Raw genomic sequence first — 12,758 nt, 5'->3', positions numbered from 1 at the left:
GTGAAATCGAGGAATGCGTGTTTATTTAATTTATGTGCACCTACATTTATGATAACTCGTTTAAATGTTTGAAGAATCAACGCCCATATTTACAGAAAAAAACAATATTCTCATATTTTATAGATCCCCTCGTCAGAAGATTAACCAAAATAATCCCTTCCTGAAACGTTTGGCCCTTAAATACCCATCAATCTAAAATGCTCTACTTTGATCACATTTTCAACAAACAATACAGTGAGGGAACAGTCAGGATAACGAGCTGAGGAAATTATTTGAGATCATCGGCGCTGAACATTCCCTTGGCTCTGCGCAGGATCGAGTCCTTGCTGGGGTCGTAAGGGTGGTCCTTCGAGGGAATCTCGAGAACGGCAGGAATCGGCTGAGTGTGGTTGTCGATCACGTGCCGAATCATCTCAGCAATCTGAAACCAATCATTCCAAAATTAGAGCATTTATCATTTATGTTAAATAAATTTTTTTCGAATCAGAAATGTCATTTTCTGAACGATTGGTTTAATGAACACCGTCCAAATATGAGGTTACAATTAATATTATCTATATCAGTTGGAAAACAGAGTAATTAAAAGAATGTTCACAACATCCCAAACTATCTTCTAAATAGCTCATTGTTTTTACTCTTTTAAAGTGAAAAACGTTATTCTGTCATGCTTACGTTCTGGTTAATGAGGATGATGTCAATGTCATCCCGCTTGACGAAGTTCTTGAAGGTCTCCTCAATTTCACTCACGCTCGTATCTACAGAAAAAGACAGTGTTTGAGTGAATAACTGAGATAACATTATATTTCTCGATGAAACGTACTCTTTTCGACTACTAAAAAGTTGGTCTTGCGCTCCCTGTTTGTCTCTCCGATACCTCCGAGAAGAAATCCGACGCAAGTGTCCTACAAGCACGATTTCGCTTCAGTTTAGATAATTTATGCTCGGTTGGTAACAAACCTCATCTCCGATGACGGACACTAGTTTTCCGCGGGCTGCGTGGATGGCCATGGTCAAAAACTGGCCAAAATATGGGATCGACGAGTAGCTGCAACTGAAGTTTTAAGTCAGAGTCGAGTCAGGTGATTGATTAAATAAGGGGGCGTGGTCAATTCACCGAAGGTCAACTGGTAGTGCTCGAATACTTGACGAAAAATCGGAAATTCACGATTAAGAAACTCGTATGTACAGTATCAATTACATTTTTGCATTTAAAACAGTACTTAGACTTTTATTGAACTTTTATCTTTCAATTTTACTCATTTTTGCTTTGACTTTTACAAAATAATTTTAACTCCTTTCCAATATCACTGTTGGTAAGGAGACATCTAGCGAACACTACCAAAATCTATCAAACATAAACAAAATAAATGATAATACTTGGAATACTTGCTTGAAATTACTGAAAAGCCCGAAAAGCCGGTTTCAGACCAATTTTCGATCATTTCGGACCCTGTACATTGGTAAGGCATCATGATTTTTTATGCCGTGAAGTTCATTTTAAAAATCAACCCGTCTTTGTGTTTGCTTAGCCGGTCGGAAAGATGAGCCGTAGCAACGACAACAGCCACAAAAGCATCGCGGACATCAGGGAGGCCTTCAGGGTCATCAGGGAGATCGCCGACATTCTGCATACCGGCATGGAACCGGAAGTGCTCGCAACTTGCGTGAAACTGATCGAACAAGGGGCGAATCCAGACGTGTTGGCCCGTGTCGTGGTCGAGATGAGCGCTGAGAGCAAAAATTTGAGCAATGCTTCTCCGTGACTCAATCTATCTTTTGTGTCATACGAACGCCTTGAAAAGATTTCATCTTGGAGCAAGATGGTATTATACGAATCAAATCAGTGTTATACGAATCTTCAGTGTTGCGCGCGCGCGCGTGTGTGTTACACCACACACAAGCACAACAAAAAAATAATGTTCCAATGCTGAAAATAACTTTTTAGCTGCAAAGCTTGATCTGATACGAACAAAATTATAGTTCGTGTAAATTTTCTCCCAAGCTAATTGTAGGTTTTTAAGTGATACTATTACACTATTCTTTCAAAGATTAATGAATAAATTTCATTTGTATTTAATTTCTGGTGTTGTTTCGTTCTGTGTCATAATGACGCCAATAAATGTATTGTAGTGCCTCCACCTGAATGGCGTCACGTCAGCTGCACCAAAGTATTATGTAGAGTTCCAATATTATTATTTTTTCAAAGCATTCTATTCGGGGCTTTTTTCTCTTTTAGGGTTGAATCGAATAGAGAGCTTCATTCAAATTTTCATTGAACAGGAAAAAATAATGTTAATTTAGATTATCGCGTTAATTAGAATTAGAACAAAGGTGGTTTTTCAATTCGCAAACTTTTTTAATTCTGAATAGGGGAAAATTAAGAAGAATTATATTCATATTTTTAGTATTTTTATATTCCATAAAATATTTTTGATAACATTACTTCAATCTTTCGTGGTTTTGGTAGCAGCAAAGCAGAAGTGGAGCGAGGCGTACAAAACGGAGGAGACACGAATTTTAATATATTCATTTTCATGACATAAAGATAGAGAAATCAAAAATAAATAAAATGTTTGAATCTATTTCGAGTCACGTCGTGGAGAAGCAGAGAAACACTGCTCCCGCGCACAGTCCTCTGACCAATCAGAGACGATTGAAACTTAATTTTGTGCTAGCTCCTGTTCGTGTTCACTCCCATCGAGCAGCCGTGAGTATGCTAAGAACTAAGAAGTACTGAGAACACTCGTAGGAGGCGCGTCGGTCACGGCTACACCCCCTTTTCGCATACTTCGTGGTAGTTTCCCCCACTTCTTCTAGTGGTTCAACGCTAATTCAACGCAAGTAACCGTGACCGACGCGCCTCCTACGAGTGCTCACAGTACTTCTTGCTCATTACTCATTATACCGTTCCATGAGAGGGCTTGTCTGTACGATAAACATAAACAAACTCAAAAGCTTCAGCAGCAGCCGCAATACACCAAATTCCGAACAGATTTGTTTTGCTTCTCCGGACCTGTCGAGGAAGGACCTTGAAGATCGAGAAGATTGGAGGGTAAATTGCTTCAAGTTTTTATTGCAGCATAAATATGGAAAAGGTACAGTTCTCGCCGACTTTACCATTTACACGCATCAAATCTGCTGTCCCTATACAACATTGAAAGGCGAAAACTGTAACTCGGCGAGAACAACAACTTTAACTTTTCCATACATAATTATGTACATATGCAAATTAATTGTAGTTGAGCGAGTTTTCCACTTCTATCATGCACCAGGTAATTTAAGTGTTGACCACGGATATAAAAAATGGTTTACTTAGTTGGGTGGTATGTGTATGCTTTTTATTATGATCTGATTTAATTGCTTCAAATTTTTGTTTTGGCCATTCTTCGCAGGACTGCTGCCTTGTAACCCGAAGCCGCGGGACGTTTGAACGAAGCTAATATGATGGAAATCGACCATCCTCCTGCCACTTTTTCAAATGACTCGGTTAAAAAGGTAATTTTTGTCTTTACCTCTTGCGCCAACAATCGATAATTATACCACACACATAGTCGTTGATGAGGTATTTCAGGGGGCTTAGTAAATTTTGTTTACTAGCCAGGGAATGCTTGGAAGGCGAGAGAGTTAATTCCAAATAATGCCTGTGAATTTCTTTCGCCATCATGGTGTCGGTTGCTGGCTGGTGGTGGTGTGCTTGTCCTCCTTCCTCTCCGGCTGGCTGTTGGGTCGTTTCTTTGCATGGTGTTGATATTTTACGCGAGGGCTAAAGCGCGATTTGCCCGGTGCAGGAGGAAGCGGAGCCGGACGGAGAGGAGGAGCGTCGGCGAGGCGACTTCTGCGTCAGCATGCGTTACCTGTGCGCGTACTGCGGCACGCGTCCAGGCACGGGGGCCGCGGCGGGTCGGAACGCGTTCTGCTTCCACACGTGCAGCTTCAGCAAGCTGCTCGAGCACATGCAGGTGGCGCACCCTGACGCGGCGTTCCGCTACATGCGGACGGTGACTGTGCGGTGCTACCACTGCGACAGGTCGTACCAGCTGCGCGACTTCCAGCTGCACATGCAGCGCATGCACTGCGGCCAGTTCTCGGCCATCGTGAGCATCAACCTGTGCGGCAGCTGCCACGACCACTGCGACGACCGCGAGCTGATGCTCAAGCACGTCATCGACACGCACCGCATCCCCAGGCTGCTGGCCGAGCGCAGCATCAAGTCGTGGATGGTGTGCCTGCTGTGCGGCGACAGGTACGAGCTCAACGCCGCCGCCGCCCACGACACGCAAGTCGAGCAGCACGTCTGCCGCTCGTTGCTCTGCTCCCTCGACGACATGCTCGCGCTCCCAGGACAACACCCGCCCCTCGACGTCCACCACAATTATCCCAGCGACCAAGGTGACTATTTCCGTTCTAAACGTCTTTTGCCTGTTTCCAGCACGATTTAAAACTCTTGTTGTTGCCACAATTTGATGATTCGCGCGTAATCACCAGGACAATCGGGCTGAAATTTAAATTTGGGACAATTTTTTCTTCCATTTGCTAAGTTTTAATTTTGAATAAATTTTTCCGAATTACAAAAGGTTGTCCATAGTGTTTAGTATAATATTCTTTGGAAATCTTTTGGGTGAAAAAAATTTGAAGTTTTCCGAGACACAAAAGTGACAAGCAAGGTCAAAGGTTGAAAAACGTTTAATTTTGAGTTCAGGTAAATTTTGAGAAAATCAAAATGATTGGATGATTTTTACCCTCGGAACATGCTGGAGCCGGACAAGGCCATCAGAACAGGTAGTAAATCGAACCCTGGCGTCAGGGTAGCCCTCTAACACGATCGATTTTATGAAATGGCCTTTCTAACGACGCCTGACTGGCCCTGAATCGATTTGCAAGATCTGCACACCGATGTAACGGCCAAGTCGAGAGCTTTCAGTATAACATGTCCAATTCGATTCTTTAGAAGCCACTAGGGTGCCCAGGAAACACCCTGAAAAATATCCATATGGAAAAATCAAAATGGAGCAACGACAAATATTGGACATTTCCAACCAGTTTTTTTTAGCAGAGGAATTTTTTTCTGAATTTCCAGCGCGAGTGTTTATTTTTTTCTATATTGAAACGAGACACTGTTATCTCACAAAGAATGCGATTTTGCAGAAACTCCGCTCATTGACCTGGTAGAGGACATGTCGGACGAGACACCACACACCAAACTTGCCGGTTCAAAGCCGATTGATGTGGACGTGATTATGACGGCGAAAACGAGTGAGCCGTCGACGAGTGGCGCAAACCGGAGGCAGGAGATGGACGCAACGAGCTACACGTGCGGCCGCAAGGAGTGCGCTGAGGTGCTGCGCTCCGTCAAAGAACTCGAGCGGCACTTGCGGACGCACCTGAAAGAAACGTGCAACACTTGCAACATCCAGTTTGACGGGCCGATCGCGGTGCAAGTGCACCGAGCGGTGTACACCGATCACAACATCGACGTCGACCCCATGGCTCTGGACTTTTTGAAGGCCAATGTCAGAGTCGCGCACATCGCGGGCAGCAACAAAAGAGACCACAGTGCCGACAGAGTTGATTCAAAAGAGAAAAGGCGGAGGATCGAGCAAACTAAGTAAAGACTGGAGGTCTTTATTCGCCTTATTACGATTATTGTGATCATTGAGAAAATCGTCCAGATTGTTACGGAACCAGAACTGCACAGTTCCAGTCGTTACCATTTTTACTCTTGTTTATCTCATGACGTGTTCTCGTTCACTTTGGAACTTTGTCCTTGTTGCTGTTGAACCGTTTTCTATCTGCGTGCAAGATAATTTCGAGCCAAAGGCATTTGGAAATTTTTGCACTTTTGAAAAAATGTGTAAGCTAAAAGCGCACTTAAATGATTCCTTCAGTAGAAGTCGAATGTACCGTAATCAGATTGAAACGGGTTTTTATAAAACTGACGGGAATTATAGAAGATGTATAATCGCTGTATGCCCATCAAATAAAGATGCAGACTTAAATTAACTCCTTAGCATATAATTCGTATTGACAAAACGAAATGAAAACCATAAAATGCTTGGAATGGTGATGGAAATTATTGGTGCAGCAGGAAATAATGAGTCGCGTTGGCGTGGTCCTCCCTGCAGCCGGAAGCGGAGAGCGACTTGGAAGCGCCGTTCCCAAGCAGTACATTCCAATTTTGGTAATTGTTCATTTGAGCTTGGCAGCAGCAGAAAGCTGAAGGCGCGTTTCCAGGGCAAGCCTTTGTTTCTGTACGCCGTGGAACAACTGATCTCGTTCTCGTGGGTGAAGACGGTGGTGCTGGCAGCAGACGACGTCGCCACTATGCGCCACTTTTTGAGCAGACTCGACGACCCGTCCAAAGTTGTGGTCACCCTCGGTGGCACTTCCAGGCACGAGTCGATCAACCGGGCGCTCAAGGTCTTGCCAGGTGAGTGACACGACCAAAAACAAAGAATTGTCCCAATCGTTTTGAGATTTTTTTCAGACGAATGCGAGATTGCGATCGTGCACGATGCAGCTCGTCCGATCGTGTCGGAACAAGTGTGGAAGGGGCTCGTCCTCGAAGCAGCAGAGCACGGAGCGGCCGGCCTCACCAGGCCTCTGGTATCCACGGTTGTCCAGCCTGATCCGAATGGCTTTTTGCACGCGACCTTGGTGCGGAAAAATTTCCTCAACTCGGAGACCCCGCAGGCCTTCTCTGCAGCCATCCTCAAAGCTGCTTACTCCAAGGTAAGCAGCCAGCGAAATAACTTAACCACTGAGAATAATGTGTGTGTGTTTCAGATGTCTGACGAGGAACGGATCAACGGCACGGAGTGCCTCGACCTGGTGCACCGGCACTGCAATGTTCGCGCCAAATTGGTGCCGGGTCCGAGCGACCTCTGGAAGGTCACCATCCCCAGGGATCTCCACGTGTGCGAAGGCACCCTCTCTGGTTCGCAAATTTCACCTAACCTTGCTGTCGCCTTTTTACAAAACTCGTTCGCCATGTTTGCAGCGCTGAATTGCGATTTGGAAATAGTCAACCTGGATTGCGAAGGCGGTGAAGAGGTGTCGCTAGCGGCGAAAGCGCTCTCCGCAGGCCTCTTTTGGAAAACAAAATCCGAGCCGACATATCGAGAAGATTTAACAAACACCTTCTCCAGCAGGCAAATCATTTTCCTCCCCTTGGAAATGTTAAACTCAGCGTTGAAAAGCTACCAACGTCAGAGTGGAATCACCGTGTTCATTTTGAGGTTAGCAAGTCGTGGCGAAATTGCGACAATTTTTAGCACATCTGACGTTTTGAAAGAAAACAAATGTGCCGCAATTTTCGCGCCCAATCTCGGACAAACAGAGTGTCTGACTCAGCTCGTTGCCAGTATTATCAAGTATCCAAACGCTTTTTACGGACAAGTATTGAAATGTTAGAATGAATCTCTGGCTTCAATTCAAATCGGACTGCTTTTTTAATACTCTTTTCAGACGATTTTTATAACGTTACCTCAATCGTGTTCATCAAATTGTATATATAAGAAAAGTTCATTCGGCTCTCTTGCTCGAGTGAGTGTCAACTTTATTAAAATACAATTGCCTTTTGCAAAATAAAACTCGAAGTTAAGGCTAATCCCGCGCTGGAGTTTTAATATCTTTGCCCTGAGATAGATGGCTTGCCCTTGCTGCTTGCCTTGGTTTTCGCGGGAAAGTGTGAAGTTCATTGAAAAGAAGTCTTAATTCATCAGAGGAACGCGCAGGAGGAAATTGAAAATAAACCAAAATCTCAGCATCAGCGCATTACTATTTCAAAAATTCCACTTCAAAATGGTTTCTCATTTCAACAAATATAAAACTATTTTCGTTGCGTTTATTATTGCGTGAGGAAAATTTAGCCTCGGACCTTTTGTCGGGCCTGCTCGTCGAGTTTGGAAATTATATATGTGATGTGCTGAGCAGGCAGCTTTTCGTGAATCAGATCCTTCATTGAAGTGCACATAGACCGAGTTGAATGTGTCAGTGAGCACACATGTACATGGCTTGTCGGCGGTGTCTACCTGCCCGGCCGGCCGACCGGCGCTGGCAGAGGCTGGCTGGCTGGCTCGAACATGGGCTGCGGATGCGGTGGGGCGCGGAGAGCAATCGATTCCCGCTCGCCAGAGTCTGCGCCCTCGCCGTGTGTGCTGTGCCGAGCGAGGGCTGCCAGCCACTCTCTCCGTATTTTCCATTCCCGCCACAACCATGGAAACACACATCCCGCCGCGTTGCCATGTTCGAAAGAGTTGAAATAAAATAAAAGAGTGTGTGTCTGGCGATCGAGTCAGTTTGTGAGTGGCGGCTGGCGTGACTCGCTATTCAAATTCGATGCTCAAGGAGACGCAGAGGCAAATTATTGCCCTGCGTCCGTATATATACACACATTTTCGACGGCAGGGGATGTTTTAAAATTATACGCGGCATGCTTTGTGCATACGTGCATGTCCCTCGGATTATAAATAATCGCGCCGAGCAGGTTGACCCATTTTTCGTGAGATTATTAAGATGAACAACCAGCCAACCTTCCATTGTAATGAGATTTGGTTCGAGCGAGGGCTCGGACGAGAACCGCCCGCCGCCTCACTCGGAGCGAGATAGAGAGAGAAAAAAAATGCATTTTTAATCACACACACGCGGCCGGCAGCTCTCACCTGGATCGATTCAGTCTGCGGAATTAGCCAGGGGATTTCAAATCCGAAGCAACGCCCCGCGGGGGGGCATGCCTTCTTTCTTAAGTGTTGCAAACATCAATTTTTCATGCGACGCGCGGCCTACCTGTTCCACTAAATTGCGATCCGATTGATTTTTGCGTGCTGCACATTGCAATTGGCTCTGCTAAATATTCAAGTATTTACTTCATTGGATGCTCGCCTGCCAAGTTCATTTTCGACACTTGGAACCAACAGAGGGGGAGCCGAAAGTTCTTTCACCTTAATAAAAGGAATGTTTTCCGTAATTAAAAATTAAAATTTTATGAAAGTTCGGACGCATAATGTCTTGAAAATAAGTGGTCGAATTTCAATAAACTTTGTTCATTCAATTTAATTCATCTTAATTTAACTTACGGCATGTCACTACAAAATAGATCAGGTTGAAGTCATAAAAAAAATCGAATGTGTCATTTTCATACTTGTGCTAAATAAGTTGGTGAGATTTTCAAACATTTTCTTAAGGAAATGTGCTCTTGGAAAATCACGGCCTGTAGTAGAGTTTTAATTTTTTTCCAAGATATACTCAAAGCCTCAGTTCAGATAGTTTTTATTTTCTTTAATTCAATATTTACATTGGTGACTTATTAAAATACGTCAAAATAAACCTAACTACAGCTAATTATTATATTGGCTAACTAAATAAGAGTCAATTTTCAAAACGGCTCCCCTACGGATGATTTTGAGAAACAAAGGCGCAAAAACACACTTCAGACCTGTCAAGGTCTTCAGAACTATTTACCTATATGCTAACAACCATATTGGAAATTAAATTCCAACTCAATTAACCCTGAAACACGCAACGCATTCGTGTCCAGTGATGGGGACTGGATGTTGCTTAGGGTGACTCGAAAAATCGTTTTGCCCTCATTTCCAGGCGTTTTTCCGTGTCCAAATCAACTCGAAGCAAGTTTTAAAGAGAATTCTTCGTCCGTCAGCCGTCAGCACACTTATAATGGGAGCGCGGCGTGAGTGCACATCGCGCGCGGCGGGCGAACACACATAATTTCATTTGCGGCACGTGAGCGCACACCAGATATATCGTGAATGCGATATTTTATGGGCTCTCCGCGCGCGCAGGATCTACGCTTATTAATTACGCAAATTTTATTGCCCCGACCGCGCGCGCACATACAATCACCGCGACCTTCGTCTTATTGGAACAAAATAAATGTCTTGTTGTGAACGCCGAGGAAGCAACTGCCAATTAGCCTAGGCTGCCGATCGGAACGCGGCCGAGAAATGCCATAAACCCTATATGAATAGAATTTTATTTTGCTGTAATTTACGATAAAAAAACAACCACTTTCATCTTTTGTGTTGTTTTGTTAATCCAGTCTCCAAATGTGGGGGATTATTTTTAATTTAAATTAAATTGTGATGGGTATAGCTCGTCAATTGCAGAGGTCTCAGTCAACCGCGCTACGGCGCGCCAGCCGGCAAATTTTGGGTCACGTGGGCAGCCACCAGCCGCCGGTGAGAAGGGGCAAAACATTAAAAAGTACAGGAGAAAAACATTTCGGGCCGTGAAGCACTATCAAACTCCACGATTAAAACATTGTCAGCCGCGCCAGCCGCCGCCTTAAATCTCGCGGCTGACACCTCTAATCAATTACTAAAAAACTTAAGATTTTAAGATTTTTTCTTGTTTTACAAGTATTGCGATCTCTATATCTCGGGTTCTAACCATCAGAATAGCAAAAAATGCACACCGTTAGAAGCGTCTCGACTAACCCTGACCAGTTGAAGGGTTTTAGGGGTGTTAACCTCCCCCCAAATTGCTGTATTTCAACTCTCGTGTAAAAAATTTGAGAAATTTATACATCGCTTGAATTTATTTTCTTAAATTTGCCTTTTATTTAAAAATATACAGTTCAAATTTTTAAATAAGGCAAGAGGTGGCAATTTAGAATAACTTTAAGATAATTCAAAATAATCTGAAGCACTCAGGAAGAATGCCTAAATTAGTAAAAATGGGTGGAGGTTGAGCACCCCCCCCCCTTAACATTATTATATCTCTTTATTGTCTTTTGGCGAGGTCATACAATTCAGACACTTCAGCAGGTCAAGGAAGGTCTGGTTGGTTTTGCAATTCTGACAATAGCAACCCGAGATTTGGAGTTGACAATATTTGCAAAGCTTGAAAAAGTTTTTTTTCAGTTTTGAAGTGCAATTTCTCGGAAACAGACATGATCACCACTATGAAAGTTTCACACAAGTTCACACATGCCATGGAGAACCTGTTAAGCACATTTTAAAATTTCAAACATCCAGACATTCCAGACACTGAACACATTTTATTTATTTATTTTTTATTATATTTGTACAACGATACAGAAATTGAAGCTCCTCAGTTCCTATTATCGCGTATTTACAAATCATGTCACACAAAATTAAATGAAACAAAGAAGATAAAGAAACATAATGTATGGCGCAATATCTTTGACTGAATTTCTTCACTTAAAGAAATTTTACGATTCGGGTGAACTCTTTGCATTTAAAACAAAGCTTTGATTTTTGTTTGTATTATTGTGTGTGCATTGCAATTGGGGGGCATATTATTATAATGTAACATATCTGATTTAAATGACCTCGCCAAAAGCCAATAAAGATTATTATTATTATTAGTATAGCAAGGAAAAACATCTTGTGTAAATTTCGTTGAGTTTTTTTGGCCTCATGCAAATTTTGCTCTCCGAACCGTGACATTTAAAAAATATTCTAATCAAAATGTTCATAATTTCGCAGTGCGCAAGCGATAATAATTAAAATATCTTGCTCGAGCCGTCTGCTCGCCAATAATGCGCGCGAGAAACTCGACACACACGCATCCCTCTGTGCGCCTTATTAAATTTGACATCATCAGAAAAGTTTGTTGAAATTAATTCTGTTCGGTTTGATTAAAAGTTCGTTCCGTTGCAGTGTGAAGTCGGCGAGTGTACGTAATGACGATAGGGCGGCAGTCAATTTTACGCGTGCCTCGCTGCAATGCCTTGTTATGACGCCGACCGACCGAGCATACGCGAGCAAACTCCTTAATTAAGAGAACCACCCTTGAAGGACGCCCGGCCGCGCGCGTCTACATATATGTATACACATTGGCGCACAAGACGCGCGCGTATACCAAGAGCATAGGCGGTTATGCTTTTATACTCTCTCTCTCTCTCTTGCCATAAGGCCAGCCCTGTCGAGTTACGTCTCGCTACAAACACACATTACCAGACGTATTAAACAAAATCGCTATTTAATAATCGACTCTGCAGCAAGGGGACACATTCTCGTGTCCGAAAGAAATTCTCGACATTCGTGGATGGGCTGCAGTTTTAGTGAATTGTTTGCTGAGAAAAGATAAAAAGCTACTCTCTTGTATTTCTTTTTCAAGGCTGATTGAATTTCGTGGCTTCAAAGGGAAAACTTGCTATTGTTTTTTCGGCAACCGCAGGCAAAATTGTACATTTGCGTGCAAATTTTTCTACACATTCCCGGCCTCTGGACTCGTTAGTTTTATGAGATGGTAAGACGGCCCGACATCAGCAGCCTAAATGCGAAAATGGGACATTAATAACGGGGTGTGTAACAATGCCGTGGCCGTGCCGCGCGCGAGAGAAATTTGGCCATAGTGTCTCGTGCTAATAAATCGTGATTAGAGGGCGGAGGCGCAAGTCGAAGCAGGCGTTAAAACGAGAAATTCATTAGTCAGTCGGAGCAAGTGGAAAGCAAAGTGGGTTCTTGCGCCTCTGCGCGCGAAATTTGCACTATTCGCCGGGTATACGAGCATATTAAACCGACTGCTAAGTCTATTTCTCGCAATGAGCTGTCAACTTTTCGTTTTAATTGCTTGCTATTGTGTGCGCAGCTATACGTGTTCTACCTAAATGGTTTCAGCTCGAGTTTTGAGCCGCAGCTGCATGCGAAAATTCATTTACGCGATCAAAGAAATCTGGTTAATTAGCTCTCACACCGTGTGCTCGATGCGGTCAGTATCTTTTCCAAGGAAACTAAGGGAAGTATTCAAATTGATCTTAATTTATTCACTTTTGG

The 12,758-nt window shown here is 43.4% G+C and overlaps 2 protein-coding genes across 3 annotated transcripts; one reads left to right on the top strand and one right to left on the bottom strand.

The window, feature by feature from the left end:
* Positions 1-6: 6 nt before the first annotated feature.
* On the bottom strand, positions 7-1,115 carry Vha14-1 (V-type proton ATPase subunit Vha14-1). The gene is made up of 4 exons (XM_065479931.1): positions 958-1,115; positions 821-902; positions 673-755; positions 7-421 (listed from the first exon to the last, which is right to left on the bottom strand). Exons 1-4 carry the CDS (start codon positions 1,006-1,008, stop codon positions 269-271), a joined length of 369 nt encoding a protein of 122 aa, XP_065336003.1. The 5' UTR covers positions 1,009-1,115; the 3' UTR covers positions 7-268.
* Positions 1,116-2,912: 1,797 nt separating this feature from the next.
* On the top strand, positions 2,913-7,606 carry LOC135936446 (D-ribitol-5-phosphate cytidylyltransferase-like). Of its 2 annotated transcripts, XM_065479254.1 has the most exons (7): positions 2,913-3,052; positions 3,393-3,495; positions 6,083-6,178; positions 6,232-6,427; positions 6,485-6,729; positions 6,784-6,934; positions 6,998-7,606. In XM_065479254.1, the coding sequence occupies exons 2-7, from the start codon at positions 3,442-3,444 to the stop codon at positions 7,408-7,410; spliced, it is 1,155 nt and encodes a 384-aa protein (XP_065335326.1). In that variant the 5' UTR covers positions 2,913-3,052; positions 3,393-3,441; the 3' UTR covers positions 7,411-7,606. The 2 variants fall into 2 exon arrangements, with proteins under 2 accessions (XP_065335326.1, XP_065335327.1); XM_065479255.1 differs by lacking the exons at positions 6,083-6,178; positions 6,232-6,427; positions 6,485-6,729; positions 6,784-6,934; positions 6,998-7,606 and adding exons at positions 3,789-4,389; positions 5,146-6,003.
* The last annotated feature ends 5,152 nt before the right edge of the window (positions 7,607-12,758 follow it).

This window comes from Cloeon dipterum, chromosome 2, assembly GCF_949628265.1.
Source record: "Cloeon dipterum chromosome 2, ieCloDipt1.1, whole genome shotgun sequence".
Classification (NCBI taxonomy): Eukaryota; Metazoa; Arthropoda; class Insecta; order Ephemeroptera; family Baetidae; genus Cloeon; species Cloeon dipterum.
This window is presented reverse-complemented; position numbering and strand designations above follow the sequence as displayed.

Coding starts and splice junctions, on each gene's coding strand:
- Vha14-1 (XM_065479931.1), bottom strand. CDS start 1,008: ATGGCCATCCACGCAGCCCGCGGAAAACTAGTGTCCGTCATCGGAGAT. Junction 903..957: donor TGTCCGTCATCGGAGATGAG/GTTTGTTACCAA, acceptor TCGTGCTTGTAG/GACACTTGCGTCGGATTTCT. Junction 756..820: donor CTTTTTAGTAGTCGAAAAGA/GTACGTTTCATC, acceptor CTTTTTCTGTAG/ATACGAGCGTGAGTGAAATT.
- LOC135936446 (XM_065479254.1), top strand. CDS start 3,442: ATGATGGAAATCGACCATCCTCCTGCCACTTTTTCAAATGACTCGGTT. Junction 3,496..6,082: donor CAAATGACTCGGTTAAAAAG/GTAATTTTTGTC, acceptor TTATTGGTGCAG/CAGGAAATAATGAGTCGCGT. Junction 6,428..6,484: donor GGCGCTCAAGGTCTTGCCAG/GTGAGTGACACG, acceptor GATTTTTTTCAG/ACGAATGCGAGATTGCGATC.